A 24,279-nucleotide genomic window follows, 5' to 3' on the forward strand; every position below is an offset into this window, starting at 1 on the left:
TTCTTCTTCTTCTCCATTACCAGTGACGACACCAGTACTATTGCGTATACAAGTAAGTCTTGGTCCTCTGGTAGCTTTTGATTCCAAGTCAATCCTAGCATGCTCGTTCTTATTCTTATTCTTATCTCTACTCCTCCGTCCAGTTCCTCCAACATTCCCTCCCTCACCCCCCTTCTCCCTGCTCCTATTCATCTCCATTTCTCCACCGTCCTGCGCCTAGCGATGCCCCGCCGTAAAACCCTGCTTACTCAATAGCACATTAACACTCTCCCGCGCATTACTCGTATCCCAAACACTCCCCTTTCCACCCCTCCTCCACTCGTCGCCCACGGGGTCTTCCACCGCCGCCCCGGCCCTCGTGGCTTCGCCCATAATCACCTCCAGATCCCGCTTCTGGCTTGACAACCAGTTCTTGACGAAGCCAACGGGGTCATTGGCCATGGAGGTCAGGAACGTATGTTTGGCCTTGGAGTCGCCAACGGCTTGTATGAGCACCGCCAGGGACTCATCTAGCTGATGAATCTCGCGGAGCGTTTGAGCGTACGAGGGGTTGTGGATGAACGGCACCAAGTGCTTCGAACGTAAGGGGTCGTCAACGGAGACACGGATGTCGTAGATGGTCGGTTTGGGGGCGTCCGGCGCGGAATGGAATTCTTGGTCCACGCGGATGGTATAAGGGAGCTTGATGGGCGGCAGTGGTCTCAAGTGCGGGGTGACGTATTCGTTCAGCTGGGGAATGTGACCCGACTCTCTCCCAATAAGCTTCTGCAGCAGGTCGTCGCACCGAAAGTTGCGCTTCTCGTCGTCTTCTTGTAGCTTCATCAACTTGATGTACTCGAACAAGCCGGCAACGGCTTCCTGGCGGGTTGCCTCCGTCATATCGATCACGTCCGATAGCTCGGGGGAGAGCTCGTAACGCTCCGGGTCTTCGTGGCGGTAGAGGTTGATGGTGATGTTAACATTCTCGTCCCCGTGGCGCTTGAAGGTCAGCTCGTCGAAGTCGGCCGAGGCGGGCAGGTTGGAACCGGCGGGCGTGCGCTCGGGTTTCTTCCATTCTATCGCGGTGGTGTCGACGGGCAGACGGCCCGAGGCGGTGGGCTGGTCGAAGTCGACTGTGAGGGCTTTGAAGAAGTGGGAGAAGCGGTAGCGCTGGCCGGGCTTAGCGGGGACGGGTTTCGCTCCAGACTTTGTTGCTGTCTTTGTGCTGTCGTCGGTTGTGTCCATCTTATCTCCATCCTCCTCGTCCTTTGTGATCTCGTCTTCGTCGTCGAGTAGTCGGCCTTCGATCTTGACGCGGTATGTGGATTCGAGGTTGGAAGGGAAGTCGAAGCTGTCGACGTTGAAGTTGTTATTCTGCCAGTACTGGTCTTCGACGGTGTTGGTGATCCAAACGCGGAGTGTCTTGTACCGCTGTTGAGTGGTGTCAGTCAAGCTCAAACCTCCTTGGAAGCAAAAAAAAGAGGCAGTATATACCTTTGCATTCCTGCTAACCGAATCCACGATATCCAACCTCTTGCGACTCATGGTAGCATCCAGCCGCCTCTCGAAATCGCGTAGCTTCTTGTAAGCCACAGCGACATCGCCCTCGCCCACCAAAGTCTCTTCGACGCCATCGGGTAGGGTCTTGTCGGTAGGTTTGCGACTCCGGAGCTTAGCCAGGTGGTTGACGGCCTCGCGACGGTGTGATTCTTGTTGGATTTGCGCCTGGGTGATGGGCAGTTGGTGGTGAGCAGGACCGGCCGACATCATGGGCCCTGTGAAGAGAGAAGAAAGACCGGAAGAGGTTAGTTGAATGTGTAATCAAAGATTTGCGGTAATGTGGCGGGCGAGAAAATGGGGAGAAGCCAAGGGTCGTCGTCGGGTGGGTGTAAGAGAAAAAAATAAAATAGAAGAAAATAATCCAGCGGGGAAAAGAGTATCCAAGAAAGAAAGCCAGGAAGAAAACAGGGCAAGGTGCGGTACACAAGTTTGTTGTCAAGAATTTCCTTGTGTTCCAAGATGCAAGAAGCAGGAGCGTGGGATTTCGCGCTTGCAGTGTGTATGTATGTTGAATCTTTCCCTGTTAAGCTCGTCGCGAAACCTGAAGCACCGACGTTCAGCTCCGTCGTTCGACCGCGGCCGACGGGGTAGACTTGTATGTATGTGGAGGTAGGCGGGAGGAGTGTCCAGGCACACAAGGGAACGAACGCACGACGGGGGACCCGGACCCAGTCAGTTTGAATCGTCGCCCCTCCCACCCGTCTCCATTCAAGTCCCAAGTCCCAAGTCCCGCTTCCCAAGACTCAAAAAAGATAGACCATCGTTCCCCCGAACGTCCGGGTCTAGCATTGGAAAGGTTTGGAACTAGTCGATAGGTCGCGGTGGAGCAATCTGCAAAAAGCGGAGATCTTTGACGTTTGTCCCACGCCCGTTTCATGCATCAAACATGTCCTCTTTCCATCATCATCATCATCAACAACAACTGTTCATCTTTCCCCTTCCTCTTACGCTTGACACTGAATTGAAAGAAAAACGAGGGATACAAAATAACAAAGAGAGAGAGAAAAAACAAAGAAAAAAGGAAAAAGAAAAAAACTTACCAATCCCCCTCTCCTCGGCTGTGGCACATGATGCTGCTGCCCCCCTCGCGGCCCCCCTCCCGGCCCTGCATGATGATGTCCCACGGCCGCCTGCGGAGGCAAAGGGACCTGTGAATGTTGCGGCGGCCCTTGCGGCGGTCCAACAAGTTGGGGGTTGTGATGACCCGGTGGTGGTGGTCCGATGGGTTGTGGTGGTCCTGGTGCGTATCCACGGTACTGGGGCTGCAGGGGCTGCATCTTGTCTTGTCCTTGTCTTGTTCTTTTTTGTGTTTGTTGAAACTCGCGTGTACTCGATTTCGGTTTCGTGTTTGTTGCGCTGCGGGGAGGAGGAGAAGGACTTGGTAACCGAATTTCCCACTTGGTTGCTTGTCACCTCTTCTTCTTCTGCTGTATTACGTGCTTCGTGTCCTCCCTTGTAGTTGTGATTACGCGTGTAGTACTACTGTACTGAGTAGTCGGTGTTGGGTATGGATTCTTCGCTTCGCGTCGTACGTGGTTCCGTTCTTGGTGTCAAGGATGGACCGAAGGGAAACGCGTTTCGATCGCGTCGTTCGTTAGCTGCGGCGGGCGGGCTTGTCGCAAGTCGCAGTCGCAGTCGCAGTCGCAGTCCGGGGCCAGCAATTGATTGATGGAGGTTCAGAGTTGGGGTCGGCGGGTGGAGCCAGTAATTGTTAAGGCGCAAAAGATACATTGACCAAGTACCGCATCCACAGGGCAGGAAGTTTGGCAAATGTCACGTCTTGGCACTCGTGGTAGGGTCATGTGACACCCCTGAGAGAGACCAGTTGACATTTCAACGTCCAACAAAAGATGGTCAAGAATTACTTGTACTAAAAACAAACAGATAAAGAGAAGCAAAGAAAGAATCGCTGACGAGGTCACAAAAAGAAAAACCATACAACAAGAATCTAGCGTCCGAATCGCAATACCTTTTATCCAATATTTGCTTTTGCATGTACAAGGTGTGAACAGTATTAGAATTTCGTACCTTTCCCTTCTCCCCATCTTTCGCTGCCTTGGCTGCTGCTTGGCTGACTGACTGACTGACTGACTGAATGATTGCCGTCGCTGTCTGCTTGCTTGCTTGCTTGCTGTCTTTATATGCTGCTGCTGCTGCTGCTGCCTCTCTCTATTTGTTTGTTCCTTCTCATCGGACAGAACCTTGACCTTGGTTCCTCATCCACCACCACCACCACCTCCTCCTCCTCTTCTACTTCTTCGTCCTCCTCCTCCTCCAACCAAGGTCAAGGACAACCTTCAAAAAGCAGCCCCCAACCCATTCTTCGACTGCCTCCGACTGAACCGATTGCGCTTTGTAACACTGCTGCTATCATCCAGGCTCGCCTGACTCTTGGTCAGCTGATTGCGGCCCGATCGGTCACTGATGCTGTACCCGCCCTCTCCGCCACTAAAGTTTCCATGGCCCCTTCCATTGTGATGATGTCCACCTCCGCCACCGATATTCACCATGGAACCCGCCGGGCTGGACGACATGGACATGTCTCCAAAGTTGTCGTTGGAACCTACCAGGTTTTGGGAAAGCGCCAGGTCCTTGGCCCGCTCCAGCGACTCGATCCACTCGTCTACTGTAGACTTGCTGCTGCTGCTGCTGTTGTTGGCACCGTCTCTTCCTGCTCCTCCGTCTGATGACTTGTCGGATTTGTCCTTGTGTTGTTTTTCCGAGGACTTGGGTTCTTCAAAGGTGTAGTGTACGCCGCCCTGGATTTGGGGTGTCCTTGAACATTAGCATCAATATCGATATCACCTGATGAATAAAGGGGGGAATATATATTCCACTGGATATCGGGGAAAGGGGCTGGTGGTAAGTTTACTCACCGTGTCAACACACCAAACCGGCTGGCCCTTAGCGTCGATTTGGGCTTTCCACGTGCAATCCGAAGCCAGAAGTGAAATCTCCTGCTTCGCCTTCTTCTCCTCGCCGCCGGCTGGTGCAAACACGATACGGCCGCTCGAGGTGATCATGACAAGCCGCTGTCTCTTCTTGGTGGTACTGCCGCCAAAGAAGCGAGCCAACTTCTTATGCCCTTCTCCGCCTTCCTTGCCGTGTGGGCTGTGCGGTATCGGCGATGACACAACCATCAGGTCGCCCAGCTTAAGGATGCGCTCGTTGTTTTTGGTCAGGACGGGTGACCAGTCAAGATCCAGTTGCGTAGGAGGCGGTAGTTCGGTGATGATCCTAGCAGGTCGGTTGACGTTGTTATTGGCCGGTCCCCCTTGAGTGGTGGTGTTGCCTCTGGTTGAGCTTGGGTTGCCCATGGGCATAGAGTGATGACTATGATTCGAATTCGACCCACCTCCGCCCAAATGCATCATTTGCGGTTGCTGCTCCTGGGATCCTGGTACGTACGGCCTCAGCCGCGGTGCCTTCATCCTCCACAGCTCCTTGCCAAACATTTGTCCGGCAAAGAACTCGTGCTTCTTGATATGTTCAACCGTAAAGCGCTGAGCCGGGTCCAGCACAAGACATCGTTCTACCAAATCGCGCGCAGCGGATGGGAAACCAGGCGGGAATTCGTACTCGAGTTTTACGATCTTTTGGAAAGTAAGATACTCGGTTCCTGCTTTGAAGGGAGGCCGACCGGCGAGGAGTTGGTAAATAATGCATCCAAAGGCCCATATGTCGCTTGCTGTGCTCGCTGACTTTTCCGTCAGGAGTTCGGGGCTCACGTATTCAGCGGTACCAACAAACGAGGCCGCTCGCTCGTCATCCTCGCCACTTTGCCCGGGTGTTTCCTCTGGTGGTCTGGGATCTCGAGGGTCTCGCAGTAGCTTGGCAGTGCCAAAGTCGGTGATTTTGACGTGCATCTGTTCGTCCAGGAGCACGTTCTCGGGCTTCAGGTCACGGTGGATGATACCTCTCGAGTGCATGTAGTCGATAGCGTCCAATATTTGGGCGCCATAGAACCTGGTGCATTCCACGTCGAACGTCCCCGTCTTCTTGAGCACGCCCAGCAGCTCTCCGCCAGTACATAGATCGAGGACGTAATACAGCGAAGTCTCGTCCTGGAAGGTGTAATACAAGCGGACGATACCCGGGTGCTCGGTCAGCCGGTTCAGCGTGTTCTTCTCGATGTTGACGTATTTGATCTTCTTCTCCTTGATGATGTGCTTCTTTTCTAGGACCTTGACGGCGTATTCCCTCAGGGTTTGGCGATCGGTCGCAAGGTAAACCGTGCTGTAGGAGCCCTCTCCCAATATCCTCCCAAAGGTGAAGTCGCGCACTCCTTTCTTGACCGGCTTCATTGTCACCCTCCCATCGGCATCCACCTCTCTCCTAACGCCGACTGCCGCACCCCGGTCTTTCCATTCCTCGCTGCTGGTGGAGAGCATGGGTGGTACTTCTCCCAGCCGCGCTTCTGACGTATAGGTGCCCGGCGCGGCTACGGGGATGCCCGGGATCTGGGAATATCCTCCTTGAACCCCGCGTGAGCTCCTCCTAGGAGGCAACGCGCCGTTGAGATCGACGCCCATGGGAGGACCGGGACCGGGCCGGCCTTGGCGGTATGATCGACTCGGCTCTCGTGTGGGGGCACCAGGGGGCGCACGCCTAGACTCGCTCCTCGAAATCGTGGGCACGCCGTATAGAGAAGTCCGAGACGTGTCGGTCTGGATTTCGTTCCTTAGCTCGTTCCGTAGGTCCCCATATGCAGTCCCGTGTCCATGTGGGTGGTATGCTCCTCGCTGCGGATCGCCCTCCATTGACTGTAGTGCCCCTCCGGGAGTAGGTCTTGAGTTTGGTGGCCAGTTTCCATTTCCTGCTGGCAATTGTTGACTAGTCGGGGGATATCCGCGGGCGCTGAGGTTGTCTTGGGCATTCTTGAGGATCGCGGCGGCGGTTTCGTAGGTATGGGGCGGGCGCTGCGGGGGGTCTTGAGGGGTGACCTGCCGTTCTAGGTCCAACGGTGTCCGCTGAGAAGGAGGCTGTGCAGGCTGTGCAGGCTGGGGAGGAGTCGTCTGGGGGGCATTGTTCGTTGTTGCGTCTTGACGGCTCGCAGAGGACTGATTGGCGGGAGCATCGGGGGTTGTCTGATCGTTCTCGGTCGAGTGGACGGAGTCGTCATCGTCGAGGTTGGCAATTCGTAAGCCGCCAAGCGCTTGGGACAGGCTGAAGTCTCCGTTCATTGTGCTAAGGGGCGACGCCGCCAAGCGAAGGATAGGTAGGTGGGCTAAATACACTACAATACTATGGCGACGGTCGTATGGAAACCAACCAAGCTATCAGCATATAGCTGGCGGAGTATAGTGTAGAGTCGTCGTCGTGGTGCGTGGCGGCTGAAGGGGGCGAAGAGGGTCGAGCAGTACAACGAGTGCGGTCCCGGGGGTCGGTCAATCGAAGCGGTCGATGGCTGAGTGCTCGGGGTGGTAGGGAGATGCTGGCGAGATCGAGCGAGTGTAGGGTACTATGTTCTTGGTTGGAAGGATGAAACGCGTAGTCGGTAGTGGTCTGACTGCTTTGGACTGCTGTGTAGGTAGTCTAGTAGGTACTGTAGTAGGTAGAACTAAACCCTGGCTTGTCAGATCACCACTTTGGGTGTTGCGTGTTGGGCATTGGAAGAACAGGAGGCAGGCAGTGGCCGTCTGTCTTGTCGAGCGAGTGCTGGTAGTAGTAGTGTAGGTAGTGTAAGGCAGTGTAGCCGTGCTGGACTAGGTACAGAATGGAACAAGGAGATGAGGAAGCTCCAATCAACCTCCAGGGTACCCGGGAAGCAGGGGGGGGGGGGGGGGGGGGGGGAGGGGGGAGGAGGAGGGAGGTTCGGCACGGGGGACCGCGGTGGTGGTTTTCTCTGGGAGGAGGTGCGCTGGCCACTCAAGCTGGCTGATGCAAGGCCACGACTGCGGGCTGCTGCTGCGTGCGGTACGGGCAGTGTGCGGTGCGTTGCGGTGATACTTTAATTGGGAGGGAGAAGAAACAGCAATACTCCAAGTATGAATGCAGATTTCAGGAGTTGATGGGGTTGTGGAGGCTTAAAGTTGACAGAGTTCCAGATAGGTGAACTAACAGTAGTAGTTCAGGGTAGGGTACGTACCTCTACCGTTGTGTGGTTGTGTGCCTGAGTGTGTCTGGCTGTGTCGACTTCAACGAACCTCCACTGTTGAGGGAGAGAGATAAGCAGTCAGTCGGTTACGGGACCGCCGGTGATGGTCGGGGATACAAGTCGGTGAGGATTCTCTTTTTCGTTGTTGCTTCTGCCAGTCCAGCTCACGGGCAGCTGGTCGTCGAATGGAAAGTGGAATGGAGAGGGATAGTTGCAGATGGTAGTAGTGTTAGTGTAGCTACCTACCTAGCTACCTACCTAGCTGAACTGTGCTTCCACTCACTTTCCATTGACGGATGGAGAAGCAGGTAAGGTAGTGTAGCCTGGTAGTCCACGTCCGTCCCAACCCGAACAAATAAAGTGTTTAGTTAATTAAGAAAAAGAACAGTTACAGGAAAAAGTGTCAAAACCATCGCCCTTCCTCTCTCTTGACTTGACATAATCCACTCCACTGGCACCTCATTCTACGGTAAGCTCCCACCGGCATCGAGGTCGGGTCCGGGCAGAATACGACAGCCCGTCCATCAAATGCCAAACCTTACTATCTTCCAGTGAATGGGTGGGACCTGCGTGCTTGCTGCTGTCACCTCACTTCCATCTTTTATTTCAGGCAACTCCGCCAAAATCCACTCTTTTGCGGCGTCACTCTCCGATGAACGGGGGGGGACTTGTGGTGTTGGGAACTTCCTTGGGAAATCCAATCCCGTCATGATCTTTTACACGGCATGACGCGGCGGACCATGCTTTGACCCTCCTCTCTCTTCAGGAAAGAAAGGGGATGCGAGATGCTTCATGCACAGAAAACATGGAAGCCGGACAAGGAAGACGACGGACGTTACCGGCCATTTGGGAAGGAAGGCAGGCAAAGGCAGCTACCTACCTACCTACCTACGTAGGTACCTATCGCTTCCTATTCTAATCATAGCACACTACAATACACTACTCTACACTACACTACACGACGACACTCCCGCGGGATTGACAAGCGCTAGGTACGTAGAGTAGGTGACAGGGCTCATGATGAACGAACTGCCTTGGAAATCGACAGGAAGGAAAAAAAAAAAAGTGATTGCCGGTTATCTCGGTACTGTCCTTTTTAATCAACGCTGCGGCCACGGTACGAAATTAGCGATTTTCGAGCTGCGTGATGACGGATGGCTGATGCCCAGAAAGTGGAAGAAGAGCAGATCCATCACTACATGGAAAAAAAAAAAAAGCTTGGACCCTTCAATGCAGTCGGGTACTCAAAATCATAGTGTAGATAAGGAATGGAGGTGCGTTAACGCACTCCTGCGTTAGCTGCCGCTTCCACATGCAACATGAAATACATCCGGGCCTTTTAGGTGGGATCCCCCATGACTTGGAAGGCTTCTTTGATTTGGTTGAATCCATCATCATGGTTTACACTATTTTTTCGAGTCCTCGGATCAATACCTACAGGTAGGTGAATCACCTAGTGGTGGGCAAAGCTGCCCCTACCAGACTGGTGCGCATTGTGAATTGTTAGCGCATAGTTTGTTTAGCACCTCGTGAATGCCTTCCTTGTGACCCCGCCTGCTAGTCTACTCGTTTCTTCTCGTGTCAGCTCGTCTCGTGTAAAGACGGACGCTGACAAACCTCAATGGATTCGAATTGATGTTAAAAAGTGCCGGTTACGGGTTTGTCATTTGCCATGTTTATATTGTCCCACTTCTCGTTTACCACTAGTTCGAAATTCCATATTCTCCGAAACTCCATCTTCTCAACAACAGCTTTGGATTCCAGTCTCATCGTGTTCCACGGCTCGAGCACGGACACCATGGCAAAGCATAAATGCACTTGTTCATGGGGAAGAGACCATAGAGTCAGGTTTCAAAGGTAGTATGTTGAACGGTTGAGTTGTGTTCAGGTTCTTACTGCTACGGCTGGGTCGTTTGTTACCTTGCAATGACCGGATGCCGTCACGACCTTCCTCAACTTTGTACTTACCCCGGACGATTGCCTTCTCGTGCTTACCTTCATAGCCAACATGTTTCTCGGGACCATGCCGACTGACTTCTTCGTCCTTACCTACTTCCAACCCAAACCACCCTCGATAACACTCATTTATTATCAGGAAAGAGCCAAACATCAGCTCCAAGACGGCAACATGACGTCTGAACCAGTAAAGACGATGGAGTCTTCAACCTTGTCCTCATAACCTTCAACCTAGACTGCTTCCAAGATTGTGATTTGGTTCTTTTGTTTCTTTGACGATAACGACTTCATCAGGTAAACCCAGCACCGCCCATCATGCTCCGTCTCCGACCCACCGTCCTCGCCTTAACCATGGCAGAGGTGAAAGAAGTCGAAGAACGTCGCAGGGGTTACCGCCGGGTCAGCAGCAAGAGAAGATGGCCCTTTTGCACGCGCGCCTCTGAAAACGCTACGTCGGGGGCTTCCTCTCCATCGTTGCTGGACTACAGCGACAGTGATGAGGAGACAGACATCCTCGATCATGACGATGCAGAACAACCTGTCCAGCTCCCCGTTTTATCGGCCCGCTTTCCTGAAGAGCAGACCGAAGTGGTCCCCACTGCCCGGCCGCCATACCCCAATGATGCCTCCTTTGACCAGCGTAACTGCGAGCAGTCTGTTGATGGTGCTGGGGATGAGCGTGATCTTGACCCGCAGCCCCAAGCTAGCTCGTCTCGAAGTCAGCTGCCGATTAGAACGCCAAGGTCCGGCCCAAGGATTGGCAGCAACATTCGATCGCCAGCCCAAAGCTCGGTTGGCCAGACAGTTGCAAGCCATAAAACGACACCACGGACTGGGACGTCGTCTGCGCGACGTAGCAACAGAGATGGGGCCCGTAGTTTTGAGCAATTTCAACTCTCGTTTCAGAATCTGACCATTAGGACCCGGACGGCCACTCCCTCTCCTGCAGCAAAACCCGCCTCCGCATCTCGTCCCGGTGGTGAGGTAAGTAGATACCATGACTTTATGGATATCCGTTCAGCTTGACTAAAGGGTCATTGCCAGTGCACGACTCCGAATGCCGCTGGAAGCCATCATCGGGATGGCACCCCTCGTGCTACCCTGGACTCTCATGCCGCAGCTTCAGACTCGCAAACTCCATCCTCCTTCGTCCATTTTTCCAGAAGCATGACGGCCGCTTTTCCCCGTCACGGTAGCTCACCCTCTGAAGGCTTAGAATCAGAGAGTCTCGCCAGCAGCAGAACCCGTACCCCGGCTGCCGCCTCACCCACCAGCGTCAGCACTGGCAGCACCCGCCCTGCACCGGTCAATGAATCCCCGACCACACCATCTCGCCAACGCGTTATGACGCCCAGGCCACCCGCTACCACTCCCGCTAGGACGCCCGCAACGTTCCGGGTCTATAATGACTCCCTTCCGGCATCCTCACAGCCTCGAACACCGCAGAACTTGCCCGAAGCAAGGCATCAGAGTCGACTAGTCGGACAAGGATCGTTTACGGTTCCTGCCGGTTGGCGGACCTCATTCTCGCTGGAGCAAAGGACGCCGACGACTAGTCAGGCGCTGAGGCGAATGAGACATGGGGGCAGAAGAGAGCCGAGTCCACAGGGATTGAGGACGCCCGGAATGGTGGGATTGTATGGAGGAACGGAGAATCACACGGATGATGGGCTAGTATTTGTTGATGTTTTAGGGGATGAGGGTGGTGATGTGGAAGCATCGGCGTCTCTGGCGCATTTGTGAGGTAAAAGCTTGGAGAGGGTGAAATGCGATGTGACGAAGAACGTAGTTGTAAGGGTGGGTGATGGGTAAGAGAGGTAGTAAGATGAAGACGGGGGCATGAGGTAATGGCTTGCTTGGCAGTGTTAAGTTGTTGGCGATGGGTGATGTGTGGTTGATGCACCGTGATGGCATTGTTATCAAAGAGGACAAGACAAGACAGAGAGAGACAGTCCGCCACCCGTTCGTTGTTGGAAGGAGCTCCGTCGTCGTTACATCGATACTAGATAGATTGCTGTTTGTCGCTGATGGATGGAGACCATAAAAATACACTTATAAAATAAGGGATCATCATGGTCAACTCCACCACCTCTGCGTGATCGTCCCATCATTGACCAGTCAAGCAGTCCTGACATGGCTCGCTCTTTCAGGGTTCGGTCTCCATCTTGTTACGTCGTGGGAGCAAAGTGGGCAGCCAAGGCGCGCAAGTGAGGCTGGTTGGTGATGGAGAGATAAATGAAGAGGGATATGATTTGCAGCGAAGGGCTGTGTGTCGAGCCGAGCCGCCCAGTCATGTGAGATCTCGTTGGGAGGGGAAAGGATGTGGAGGGACCAAGATGGGAAGGATAGCTGAGACAGACAGACAGACAGACAGACAGCGAAGCGAGGACTGAGGTCACGTTCGGTTCGTTACGCGACACAACCTCACAACTTGCACAACTCGTTGCACAATTGGAGGTTATCAGTGAGGCGGTCTGCGGTACGAAGATACTTGGTACGTACCTCTACCAAGGCAAAAAGGTGCACGGACATCTACACTACTCGGCAGGCAAGTATGTCGGCAGTCAGCTGACCGGGACGGGAGCTGCAAGAGGAAGGGGTGGGAAAAATCACAGAGGCCCACGAGCATGCCACATCATTGGCTGATGCAGACAAAGGGCGTCAAGAAACGAACAACGTACCAACGCAGGGGTGTAAGATTTCCGCAAGCGAAACGGAAAGTGCGAAAGTGGGGAAGCCCAGCAATGAGTGGAGTCGCTCCAACACGGGATTCAGCGCGATTCAGTCGGTGCAGTTTTGCTGGAATCTGCCGCCCGGCCTCATCGGGGAGAAGAAATCGAGATGTACTTGGTGGCCGGGGCTCAGACAGGGCACGAGCCATCTAGATTCCTTCTCAACGGCGGCGGCACAGGAGTGTGAGAAGAATATGAGACGTGGTACTGGCTATCACTAACAGCTGGCTTACTTCCAAAGTGAAGCATACTGTTAGTGCTGCTGGCTAGGCACACGCCATTTCCTAACCACTTTTGGCTCGGTGACATTCTTGGAGTTTGGACCGCGTCCCGAGTGGAGACGACCAGCGCGGGCTTAAGGTATGGACGTAACTGAGGTGGCTCCTGTCGAGGTCCCGTCCTCCGGGAAAAAAAAGCGAGGCGGGCGGGATTGCCTGCCACCCTTTTCTGAGTGTTTTTTTGTGAACAAGAGGGCAAACCGCCCGCCCTAGAAACGCTCAGTTCCAGTGTGACAGTCTAACCGGATTCGGAGCTATGAGATGTTCCGCAAGAAAACTGGAAAAAACTGCCCCGGGCCCGGGCTTCCATCCTTCTTCTGCCCCAGAGCCAACAAGCCAATGAAATACCATGGAATGGCTATGGCCCGCTTTATCCTCCGAAACGCCAATTGGAGATCGAGCAGGCGATTGCCGCACCCCGGCGTTGCTTGGCGGTTCCTGGCGCGATGTACCTGAGCTACTGAGCAAGCTGGTGCCTTTGTACCTAGTGCAATCGATGCCCTGGCTGCCGCGGCCTGTACTGCCGGCAACGAGTGGGATACGTAGGTACGGCCTACTGCTGTCAGTCCGGGTCATGGCGTCCTGGCCAATAATCAAGAGGGATTGACAGATGCCGGCAAGTGGCTTCGAACCCTCCCCCGTCCGTGCCAGCCGGCGGCTGTGCGCCTGTCAGCTCGATCCAGTTGCCTTGTCAAGTTCCTTTCTGTCTGCCTTTCTCGTGCCATGCACACAGTCTCGCCAGTCTCTTGCAGTCGCAGTCTCGCGCCTCCAGCTTCCCACACACATTTGCGCTTCCACACAATCCCGTCGTCTACAACTGAATGGCACGTCCACCACCACCACGATGGCCTGGGGTCTGAGGTCTCGCCGGTCCCCGTCTTCTGCCTCTCTTTTTGCTTGCTCTCTCCACATTTCGCCGCCTGCATCCCGTCCTGTCCCCATCCCCATCCATCCCCATCCTTCTCACGGTACCTCAGCTACCTGCTGCCATGTACTTCACTTTTGTCCTTCCTCTTCCATCGCTTCCACTGCTGTGATCTGATTGTCCTCGGATCCCCGTTCCTCTCTCCATTCTTTTTTTTTTCTACACACCCACACTGCCTCCTCTTCTTCCGTCCCATCCTCTTCCTCTCTCTCCTTCCTCACTACTCTCACTTATATCTACCTCGACCCTCTTCCACCAACACCATCCTTCCTGATCACGAGGCTCCTCCAAACGATATAAGACCTTCCTCCATCCTCTTCCTCCTCGTCGTCTATCAACCATCCTTACTCTGGCTTATACCAAACCAACCTTGGCGCCAGCTTATACCATCACTTACTCACCTTACCTCGTAGGACGTTCCAAGTCCTCATCTCCCAATCACGACATCACATCCTCCCTCTTCTGGCCAACTACATCGATACCCTCCGGCCAATTCCTTCTTCTAGACGCTGCCGTCTACTACACGTAAAATCACTAGCACCGCGCGTCTGATCTGACCAGTGTCGGATCACCTGCGACTTACACGCCCTCGCCTTACACATTTACCGAGTGCTAAACAGATACCACCACCCATCATGCCGTCTTTCGATCGCTACTACGCCTCGTCGCCCGTCGTCGCCATGCCAGCACAGGTTGCCCACAACTTTTCGTTTGGAAAGTCCTACCTGGACCAACAAGCCTCGCTCAGCCAGCACGTCTCATGGCCGCAACTCCTCCGCAACTGCTCCGCGGCCGGCCGCAAACGCTCGCGCGATGAAGCCGCCGTCAACCTCGATCCTCCCGAGAAGATTGCTGAGCCCGTCATCCAGGAGTCGGAAGACGAATGGGTCTACGGCCCTGGAATGACTCTCATCAGAAAGACTGGCGGATATGTCGCAGATGCCAGCAGCCAATCCGGCACCTGGGTCGATGAGAAGGCTGCCGCCGAAACAGCACGCAAGTCGGAAGAGGCTCTCAGCCTGCAGCAACAAATGTCCCAAGATAGACCATCCTTGCGCAGCCACAAATCGCAACGGCTCGATGTTCGCTCCTCCAACAGCAATCCCACCAGTCGCGGCGGCAGCCCCTTGCGCGACACAAGCAACCCAATGACCGCCTCATCGGATTCGTTGGCTGGCCCAATCGTTGACGACTTCACCGTTCACCTCGGCATCGGGTGGGCCCGAATTGGCGAGAACATCCAAGTCGCAGCTCGTGGTTGGGCGCGCTACATTGAAAACCACTACCCCGTCACCAATGCCAAGATCCTATTGGAAAGTCGTGGCCTGCAGGCGTACCTGGTTGAGGCTACCGAAGGGTACTTTTTATTCGCCGAGAACCTTCGTCAAGGACGACTTGTCAGCAAGACTGCCGACGGCATGCTGCAAAATCTCAAGGGAACACCGCCTGTTTTTGATGGCCCTGTCACCATGGATGCGTCTGAAACAACCAGGCCCTCCAATGCTGGCCCATCCATCTTTGATGCTGCCAGCGAGATGGACATGAGCTAGAGCGTCGCATCAAACAAAGCGTTCTTCTTTCAATTTTGAACTCGGGGTGTTCTTTTGTGGTTGGTTGGCGTTAAAGGGGACTGGGCGACATGCGTTACGGGCGTTGATTGGCGAACGACAAAAGAGGTCACGAATGGCCACAGTGTGGCTTAACGACTCTGCCAGCGATTCGATTTTTCCTGCGAATCTTTTGATCAACATCTTTCATCAGAACTGACTTTCAATGGCTTTATTTATCATTTACGCAAACAGTTTACGAGGTTTCTTTTTTTTCTTTCAATAATGTGTCTCCGGTTCAACTCTTTTTCTGATTTCCGACAAACGATTCGGCGGTAAATTCGGGGTACTTTCTGGGGGTTACAATGGGACGAGCGGGCGACATAAGCGAACGTCAACGCCAATGCAAAGTGTATCGATCTGTAAGAATAGAAGTTTAAAACAAATGAAGTCATGATCAAGCAAGCAAACAAGTAAGGTCGTCGTGATTGGTTTCTTGGTTGTTTATGCAAAGTAAAAGCTAGAGAAATTATTTGGCGGAAAAGTCCAGGCGGTGAGTACGATAAGACAAGCGAGCGGATCCCAAGACTGGGGGCTCGAGGTTCTTCTTCAATCAGAGCTTCGAAATGCCAAGTGAAGTTTAATTGCTCTCGCTGTCTCTGTGAGCGCGATGCATCCACAATTGATGTCAGTGGTCTTGCCCTAGGCAGTGCCATCCAACCGGCTCTCGCGTCATTGAAAGACAAGTGTAGGTCCCCATTTGAAGCTCGGTAGGTACTAGGATGTGATTGTAAACGATGAACGACTCCCAAAGGACCTGATGATCTTTGCGTGTCCTCTGTTCTCACCTCTCCTGTCTGTGCAGTGCGTGTGCTCGGCGGATCAGGATCAGGATGCCAAGACGACCACGACCCGACGAGGTTCAGCCCGCCACGAGCTGTGATTCTTCGATTCGAACTAAAGCAATTGATAGCCTTCGGAGGCAGCTTCTATTCGATGGAAAAGACTTTGATGGGATGCGAGAAGATGGATGTGCTTCTTGATGTCGCCGACAACCCTACCTCCCGCTGTGCCTACAGATCCGAGTCAAATCCTTTGTCAGTTAATGCACTATCAGTATTCTACACAGTCTTCGGCTCACCAAGTTAGTTTGATATCGATTATGAGCAGCTCGACCCTTATCTTATCGCAACCTTTTACGCCCTGAAGGTGGAACAATGCAGTGACACCAACCAACCTTCCTGTGCACTGAACAAAGAACAAACAGACAGACAGACTTTTTCGCCCTCCCTTACTTCCATCTCTTTTACGGCCATCCCTCTAGCCCTTCAGAAGTGTCAGTTCTCATCTTTTTTTGATCTTTGCCCCTCTCGGCCGGAAGCAGCAAGAAAGTTGGACGAATGGACTTGTCTCAAAGAAACCTGACGAAAGTTGTGCATCGGGACGCATGGGGACGTGTATGTGAACCACAAACTGGACTCGAGGGGATGCGGGTAACCACGCGCTCTCTTCGAGGACATCATCATTCAATGTCAGGAGAAACACCCAGAGGTATTTGGTCGTGATAACTGACAGAGGAGAAAAGGGGTTTGTTGGAGGGCCGAGACCTTTTACTTGCAGAAGCCAGCACAAATGGATGACGAGACTACCTAGGTAACAATTCCCTTCAAGGTCGCAGTCAATAAACTCATCTCAGGTCAGGCACCTCCCTAGGTGTGCATACATAGTAGGGTTGTAGTGTACGAGTCATCACTTCTATTAACTAACTACCCATGCTATGCTATGCTATGCTATGCTATGCTATGCCATGCTATGCTATGCAAATCAACGGAAGGTTTCTCCTCTGTCTTTTAATTGACTAAAATCTAAAGAATAGGCAGACGATAAAGAGCAGAGAACCCCAAAACTAGAGGTACCCAGAGATTGAGAGCTTCGAAAGCAGGGGCGAAGAGCCAATTTGCTTGTACCACGTCAACAAGGCTGTATAAGCCAGTTATGTCGCTCCTGCTGTGCTGAGCCAATGACGGTAAGGCCAACATGAAGAGACAGGAACAGAAACAACCAATCTGATAGGCTCGAAGATACCTCTACCTGAAGAAAACGCGACTCGATGCGGGCCAGTTCGATCTAATGAAAAAAAAAGCTACAGGTCGCGAGGTGAGGCAATGCTCACGACATTGTCGGTTGCCATGCGCCATGCGCGGTGTGGTGCGCGGTGCGCTGCAGGTTGCCTGCCTCCAGTCGTTGTGTATTGGCCGAGAGCATGCTTGACTGTTTTCGTGTTGGATGTCAACAATAATAAAGAAAAAGAAAAACAAGTCGAAACAGAGGTTCATGCACAGGCAGAAGGGAATCCTTTGTCTGGCTTCGAGGTTTCTTGAACAAAGGAAGACTTGCATCAACCACAGCTCCACCTTTTCAGGACCAACCGGTTGAGTGGAACAACAGCAAACCTCATGGCATCATCATAGAAGATTGGTTTTCTTTTCTATGTAAATTGCATACCTGGTACTTGATCTCGAATGCATTTCCGCAACCGACTTTGCGGGTGAAAGAGTTTCCATTTCTATGGTATCATACCTCTATCTTATACCTTCGCCAATCGTTTGAGGCTGCCATCCGCTTGCCGACCACTCACACCAAAGACAACAAGACGACCACGACGACTTGGAACCACTTCGAACCATTCCATCGACTCTGATTACATGTGACCAGCCCCTGGCGACTCAAGAAACCAAGCTTCAATATCGCGGCGGTCTTTCTGTCAATCGCATTCGCAGCAGCAGCAGCAGTGGAAATCTCGCCAGTCATTTTGAGTGGCTCAGAGTGTGTTGCAGCAACACACCACCACCACCGCCATCACCACTTGGACTACGAATAACTTTTGGTAGTGGGTGGTATTTCCCTTGTGGTTCTCTGTGGCGATATCGCCATCAATTGCCATCCACCGTCCTCAACGAAATCGACTACACTACCAACTCACACGATGACAAGCTAGTCTACAGCTGACACAGCCTCGACCGGAGATCACAAGCCTTGACAAGTTCAGCTGTTTACTAGTGGCCTCTGTGGCCGTGCCGGTGCCGGGTGTTGGGTAACTGGGCTGAAAGAAGCTTCCATCTTATTCAGGTTTTTTTTTTTTTTTTTTTTTTTTTCTACAAACCGAACTAAACGCAGGGGTGTCTTCCAAGAAAAAAACGGAATATCTGAACTGCCCGTCCCTTGAGATTTCTTTCCCTTTGTTGTTGAATCGCCTCTTGAGAAATTGAGGTCTGTAAAAAAAAAAAAAACACCGCGCTCATCTACTTGATTCACCTGAACACTCACTACATTGGCGATTTCAGTCTGGATGCAACGTCGTGCGCCGAGCGGTACTGTACCTGATCCGGCTCCTGTTTCTACCTAGTTCTTGATCCTGTCTGAGACTCTGCCTCTGCTTGCAGGTCATGTCTTCTCCCTTCCCGTCATTGATCTTGTCCCTGCAGCTCTTTTTCTAGACCTTCTTTCCCTTGCACTTTATTTGCATGGTATTATTCTACCCTTTTATGTGAAGCGGAATACGAGACGACATCGACGACGACGACGACGACGACGACGACGACGAGACGAACTGGAGCAAGAGAGAGAGAGAGAGAGAGAGAGGAAACGCACAAGACGCATCGTATCGCATCGCAACGCGTACAACCCCATACACACACAAACACATACACGATCACATATATTCTCGAAAACAAAAGCTGTACAGGCAGACAGACGGCGGACCAGAATTCTCCAGTCTGTGTCACTCTACGGGACCCAGCTGCCCGCGATTGCGACAGAGAGAGAGAGAGAAGGAAACCAGCCTCCTTCCGTCCTGCCTGCGTGCATTGATGCATGCATCTGACGCTCGCAGCTTCCAGTCGCAGCAGCAGCAGCATTGACCCCTCAGACAGCTTCAACAGCTAAGAACCCAACCACCCACAGCAGGCGACGGCCCGGCAGCCAGCTGTCCATCCATCCATCGTCCCGACCAATTCGAGAACTCACCACTCACAAGGGAAGCCAAGAAAGTGAAGCGGGACGGCGACGATTGACGACAAGGAAGAAAGTGAGGCAGCCCAGCCCAGTGTAGGCCAAGAAGAAAAAAAGAAAAGAAAAAGAAAAGAGTAAAAGAAGAGTTGGATTTTCCTTTACGGTGCTGGAGGAACAAAAGGAAACCGAATCCAAGTTCAGGAAACAAGTAAAGGGAACCTCAAAGGGCAACTTGGGTTCACAACCCAACGACGGGAGTGTTGCGCTTCCAACAGTGGCGCGCATCCACTGAACTGACGCCAGGGCATCTTCCGGTTCCCCTCCATCGCCCGGGTCAGGCCACATTCGGACAGCGCATCAGATACACTCCGCTCCGCTCCATATTGCGACACTCGACAACAAAACAAACATTCCATGGTTGCGCAATACGGGCCCGGGCCCGGCCCTGGTGTTGGCTCACTTGGGGTGGGCGGCGGCGCCAGCGACCGGGATGTGTCCATGTTGGCGTTGCGGGGACCATCCTCGGTCGTGGGCGGCGCTGGTGGCACCGGCGTGCGGGCGACATACCGAGACAGCTACAGCCACCACGGCCACGGCCACGCTCACCACAGCAGTAACAACAGCAACTTTAGCTCGTCGACCCCGTACGTCTCGTCGCGAGCTCGAAGATATAACCGCTCCCACGCCGGCGGCGCTTCCTTCATCCCGCAAAACGAATTCCCTGTTTTCAGCCATAGCGGCGATGTCGAGATCGTCGTGCGCGTCCCCTGCGGACTCGAGAACCGATACCTACTGCATCGACACATTTTGACGAGGTGTTCGGGTTTCTTTGAAGCCAGCACCAGCCAGGAATGGTCGCGCGCCCAGACGGTTCCAGGAGCAGGAGGGGGAGGGGGAGAAGGAGTAATACCAGAGTTGCCCGCGCCGGGCGGCGCATCCAAGGGTGGGAGCAGCGGGAACGGGGCAGGAGGAACAGGAACAGGAACAGTAGCAAGGGCGACGCAGGATTCAACAAGCCCCAAAAAGCGATGGCGATACGAACTCGACACCGGCACCGACGACAACGACATCCCCATGCTCGTGCAAAAGGACGAGTCCTCTGCATCACTAGCACCACCACCAATACCGTCTACACCCTCCGGCCCTCCAACAACCCAATCCTCCATCTTCGGCAACGGCTCCGGGTCAGGATCAGGGTCCTCGGGAGGCCGACACCGCAGCAACAGCCAAAAGTCCAACCACACCCAATCCAATTCCTTCTTCCGCTCTGTCGCCAACCTCTCGCTATCCCACTCCTCCCACCGTCAATCCCACCACCAGAACTCTCCCTCGGCAAGGGAAGAACCCCCTCAGGCAGACCTCGACCTCCTCCGCGACTACGACAACCTCTTCCGTATCATGTACAACTACCCGCCCACCCTTGACCCCATTTCTTTGCCGGACGCCTACGTGCAATGCAAGTCTCTGCTGCAGCTCGCCGACCAGTACGATGCGCTAGCCGTCGTCGGGCCACGGGTCGATCACCACTTGCTGCAGTTCCAGTCGCGGTTATGGCGGCAGATAGCTAAATACCCCATCTCCTATCTGCGGCTGGGGTACTTGGCCAGGAGCAAGGTCATCTTCCAGGAGGCGCTGATACACGTTGTAGGCCAGTGGCCCGCGGGCGAACGGTCGATCAGAGCAGCGATGCCCGAGTCGGTGGTGGATATCATTGAAGACAAAGTCGACGAGCTCGAAGAGGTCGTTTCACGCGTGGAAGCACGACTCTTCCGCTTAGGCGTCACCGGACGCGGAGGAGAGAGGGTAGGGCCGGGAAATGGTTACGTCGATTGGCTCGCCGTCAGTCTTTTCCGCGAATGGCTAGCAGAAAACACCTCCCCGCCTCCTTCTTCGGCCGAGTATACCTCCTCCTCCAATAAACACCACAACTCCGAACGATATAGTCGCGGCGGACATGGACATGGACACCGTTCCAGCAACAACAACGTCACGAGCAATAGGGCCCGCCATAATAGTTCCAGCTCCGGGTCTGCATCAGGTTCCAACACTAACTCCAATTCCGGTCCCCGAGGCGACCCCTACGCAGCAGCAGTAACAACAACATCAGCAACAACGACCCCGAACCTCGCCACTTTAGGTCGCACTTTTCGTCTCTTGGGCGGTTCGCCCAAGGAGTACCTCACCTACGACGACTGCAAGCGCTTTCTGAAACTCTCGCCCGAGCTCTACAACCGCGACAATCTGAGACGGTTCGAGAAGCGGATCGAAGAGCTGAAAGCCATGGCGAGAGAGGTGGTTCGGCCATTGATGGGGAGTGGGCTGGAACTGGAGATTTCCGGCGGCGGGGGAAGTGGGAATCCCGTAACAACAAAAGAGGGGAGGGGAGATGGAAGTGGTGGGAGTGGGGGCAGCATGCTGGGGTATTTGACTTGTACGACGGTTTATGATCGGGATTTACCGTGGATGAGTTATGAGTGATGGGACATGGTGGAGGAACGAACGAGCGAATGAAGGAACGATGATATGGAGATTAAGATGATGCTTTTCTGTGTTGTTTACTATAAATATATACCGGGCGCAGCGTTGGTTAGGGATGGATGGAAGACGTAAGGATTTGGGCGGATGTTGGGATTTGGTTGGATGGATGTTTTGGACAGAGAGACTTTGGCGTCTTTTCTTTATACCCCCTTTTTGTTTTCTGCTATACTTTTCCACTTCTGTTTTCCTGTTCTCACAAACACCAGTTTTTGTCTCTTCTAACCTCTTTTTTGGCATCTATGTTGAACGATATATGATGGATGGCATGTACATGTCAGAGTTGGAACAGACGATATAATGAGGGCATGTTCTTATAGTATATAGCTCCCTGGTTCAGAGCATTTCGAATAAATGTAAAGGATACCCCATACTCGAAAGCATGTCAAATGATATACGTTGCTAACTGATATGGTGAATGATGCCAGCTCTTTTTTTTTGTTGTTGTTTTGATGTCCAGGGTGAGTCCCATGATCCACCTAAGCTGTATTTACCTTTTCTCTAAAACGTAGTTACTGGAGAACGAAGTTGAGCAAACAGAAGTGTTGTCGAACACCTAAAGTCCGAAAGTTATCGGTAGGACGAGCCATTGATCATCGGAGTTAACCATCTTGTATGTCCGTAGCAAGTGGGGATAGGGGAAGAGGGGCTCTCCAGCAGTCAGTCTTGTGAATATCCCGTCACTTCCGTGAACCTTCATATATATAAAGTAGAAATATCTTCCTTCTATCAAGGTGAAATCAACAATCAAGCCACTTGGTTATTCTCGAGATACATTTTCCACAGAATCTAGTTGTAAGTTCAAGTGATCTTCAAAGCCCAATTCAAAAGCCCTGTAAACGATCGATTTCCGAAATTCCCACAGTCTTCATATACGTCATCGATAGGTACTTTCCAATCCTTCACCACAACCATTGACAACCTCCATCACCACATCCACCATTCCACCATCTCAAAAATCTTCCCTCCGAAATCTCAATAAAACCAACTAACAACCTCCCAGCTTACCTCGCTTTACCTACCCAGAAAAACCATCAACATGTCCTCCTCCACCCCTTCCGCCCCCGCGGCCTTCCAAAAAGGCAACACGGCCCTCATAACAGGCGGCGCCTCCGGCATCGGTCTCGCCCTCGCCAAACGTCTTTTGTCTTACGGCCTCCGCGTTCTCATCGCCGACAAAGACATCTCCTCTCTCTCCTCCCTCTCCTCCTCCCCCGACCTCCTCACTTTCGAAATGGACGTCAGCAACCTCGAATCCTGGACCCGTCTCAAGTCCCACATCGACGACGTCTTTCACGGGCAACTCAACGTCCTCGCCCTCAACGCTGGTAGATACATTCCTACGTCATTCAGTAACCCCGACCCGACGAACTTTTACGAAACCATGCAGACGAATCTATTTGGCGTGATTAATGGGGTTACTACCCTTTTGCCCTTGGTTCAGGCGACTGCAAAAGAAGATGGGAAGGGGAAGAAGGGTGCAAAGGGTGCGGTGATTATCACGGGATCCAAGCAGGGAATCACCAACCCCCCTGCGAATCCGGCGTATAATGCGTCCAAGGCCGCTGTCAGGTCGCTTGCGGAGCACTTGTCGTTTGATTTGGCCAAGGAGCATCCGGATGTTTCGGTGCACTTGTTGGTTCCCGGGTGGACGTTTACGGGCATGACGGGCGCTGCTACATCGGGAGCACAGAAGGAAAAGCCGAAGGGGGCGTGGTGGCCGGAGCAGGTGGTGGATTACTTGGAGGAAAAGATGAAGGAGGGTAAGTTTTATGCGATTTGTCCGGATAATGATGTGACGGAGGACATGGACAAGCGGAGGATGGTGTGGGCTATGGGGGATGTGGTGGAGAATCGGCCGCCGTTGACGAGGTGGAGGCCCGAGTGGAAGGAGAAGGCCGAGGAGGGGATCAACAAGTTGGATGTTTGAGTGTCACCATACATGGCATGGAGGCTCAACGAGTGAAAGTTTCTGAGAGAATAGTGTATTGCTATCAACTACAGTCCGACAGACGAAGATGTGCCTCACCATCAAACCTCCAATATCATCGAGTGCTCTCCAAGGAAGTCTGCAGGTGAGACCAGTAGGGTTCCTGGTTAGGGTCCTCTGGTTGGGTTGATCTTCGCCAGTCGTATACCTCGAGAACCGTGGGGCTGTGGTTAACGCGGAGATAATCTGGCGGTCATATAGTCCAAATAATTTGGTCAAATTCTACGTTCCTTACACTGTGGAAGGTGTCCAAGTCCAGAAAGGGGATATCATAGGGAGGTTTGCCATCCCTTGGTCCAAGTAACGACCAGATATGTGAGGTCCAAGATGATGAGGCCTGTGACATGTCAAGGTTAGTAGCAAACTGAAACAACACAAAAGTCACAAGTGCAGACATGCACTTGCAAACCTCTGAGCAACCAGGCTTGATGATATAACTTCGGGAGAACCTCCCATGGAGCATTTCACAAGCTTGAAGCGCAGAGGCAGCAAGTTGTATGTGAAATGGCCATTGAGAACAAATAAAACTGTCTCGAATTTTTTTTCTTGTTGCTCTGGTTTCTCGTAATACTCCTCCTCTTGCCCTCTACCGACCCACGGGTCCTGCGAACATTCCTCCGCAGCGCTAGCACGGGTACTGAGAAACGAGCCCAGCACTCAAGGTCCTAG

The 24,279-nt window shown here is 53.0% G+C and overlaps 8 protein-coding genes across 8 annotated transcripts; 4 read left to right on the top strand and 4 right to left on the bottom strand.

Annotated features, from left to right (window-relative positions):
• Positions 1-216: 216 nt before the first annotated feature.
• Positions 217-1,749, bottom strand: B0T23DRAFT_319890 (uncharacterized protein; the record flags this gene model as incomplete). Its single annotated transcript, XM_062835148.1, has 2 exons — positions 217-1,410; positions 1,474-1,749. 2 exons carry the CDS (start codon positions 1,747-1,749, stop codon positions 217-219), a joined length of 1,470 nt encoding a protein of 489 aa, XP_062691354.1.
• Positions 1,750-3,682: 1,933 nt separating this feature from the next.
• B0T23DRAFT_359330 (kinase-like domain-containing protein) lies at positions 3,683-6,722 on the bottom strand (the record flags this gene model as incomplete). The annotated part of the gene is made up of 2 exons (XM_062836224.1): positions 3,683-4,314; positions 4,429-6,722. The coding sequence occupies 2 exons, from the start codon at positions 6,720-6,722 to the stop codon at positions 3,837-3,839; spliced, it is 2,772 nt and encodes a 923-aa protein (XP_062691355.1). The 3' UTR covers positions 3,683-3,836.
• A 3,185-nt stretch (positions 6,723-9,907) lies between these two features.
• B0T23DRAFT_318210 (uncharacterized protein) lies at positions 9,908-11,335 on the top strand (the record flags this gene model as incomplete). The annotated part of the gene is made up of 2 exons (XM_062835061.1): positions 9,908-10,576; positions 10,625-11,335. The coding sequence occupies 2 exons, from the start codon at positions 9,908-9,910 to the stop codon at positions 11,333-11,335; spliced, it is 1,380 nt and encodes a 459-aa protein (XP_062691356.1).
• A 2,716-nt stretch (positions 11,336-14,051) lies between these two features.
• B0T23DRAFT_156102 (uncharacterized protein) lies at positions 14,052-15,195 on the top strand. The gene has a single exon (XM_062832631.1). The coding sequence runs from the start codon at positions 14,163-14,165 to the stop codon at positions 15,075-15,077; it is 915 nt and encodes a 304-aa protein (XP_062691357.1). The 5' UTR covers positions 14,052-14,162; the 3' UTR covers positions 15,078-15,195.
• On the bottom strand, positions 15,196-15,947 carry B0T23DRAFT_156103 (uncharacterized protein). Its single transcript, XM_062832632.1, has one exon. It carries the CDS (start codon positions 15,788-15,790, stop codon positions 15,314-15,316), a length of 477 nt encoding a protein of 158 aa, XP_062691358.1. The 5' UTR covers positions 15,791-15,947; the 3' UTR covers positions 15,196-15,313.
• Positions 15,948-16,939: 992 nt separating this feature from the next.
• On the bottom strand, positions 16,940-18,228 carry B0T23DRAFT_420724 (uncharacterized protein; the record flags this gene model as incomplete). Its single annotated transcript, XM_062839738.1, has 4 exons — positions 17,713-18,228; positions 17,580-17,640; positions 17,248-17,345; positions 16,940-17,054 (listed from the first exon to the last, which is right to left on the bottom strand). The coding sequence occupies exons 1-4, from the start codon at positions 17,883-17,885 to the stop codon at positions 16,940-16,942; spliced, it is 447 nt and encodes a 148-aa protein (XP_062691359.1). The 5' UTR covers positions 17,886-18,228.
• Positions 18,229-19,499: 1,271 nt separating this feature from the next.
• Positions 19,500-21,563, top strand: B0T23DRAFT_429306 (uncharacterized protein; the record flags this gene model as incomplete). The annotated part of the gene is made up of 1 exon (XM_062840185.1): positions 19,500-21,563. One exon carries the CDS (start codon positions 19,500-19,502, stop codon positions 21,561-21,563), a length of 2,064 nt encoding a protein of 687 aa, XP_062691360.1.
• Positions 21,564-22,324: 761 nt separating this feature from the next.
• Positions 22,325-23,883, top strand: B0T23DRAFT_156154 (uncharacterized protein). Its single transcript, XM_062832633.1, has one exon. The coding sequence runs from the start codon at positions 22,660-22,662 to the stop codon at positions 23,548-23,550; it is 891 nt and encodes a 296-aa protein (XP_062691361.1). The 5' UTR covers positions 22,325-22,659; the 3' UTR covers positions 23,551-23,883.
• Positions 23,884-24,279: the final 396 nt, after the last annotated feature.

Source organism: Neurospora hispaniola (genome assembly GCF_033458365.1).
Source record: "Neurospora hispaniola strain FGSC 10403 chromosome Unknown B0T23scaffold_5, whole genome shotgun sequence".
NCBI lineage: Eukaryota > Fungi > Ascomycota > Sordariomycetes > Sordariales > Sordariaceae > Neurospora > Neurospora hispaniola.

What these genes read in the sequence shown, in the direction of transcription:
- B0T23DRAFT_156102 (XM_062832631.1), top strand. Translation starts at nt 14,163, where the DNA reads ATGCCGTCTTTCGATCGCTACTACGCCTCGTCGCCCGTCGTCGCCATG.
- B0T23DRAFT_156103 (XM_062832632.1), bottom strand. Translation starts at nt 15,790, where the DNA reads ATGGCACTGCCTAGGGCAAGACCACTGACATCAATTGTGGATGCATCG.
- B0T23DRAFT_156154 (XM_062832633.1), top strand. Translation starts at nt 22,660, where the DNA reads ATGTCCTCCTCCACCCCTTCCGCCCCCGCGGCCTTCCAAAAAGGCAAC.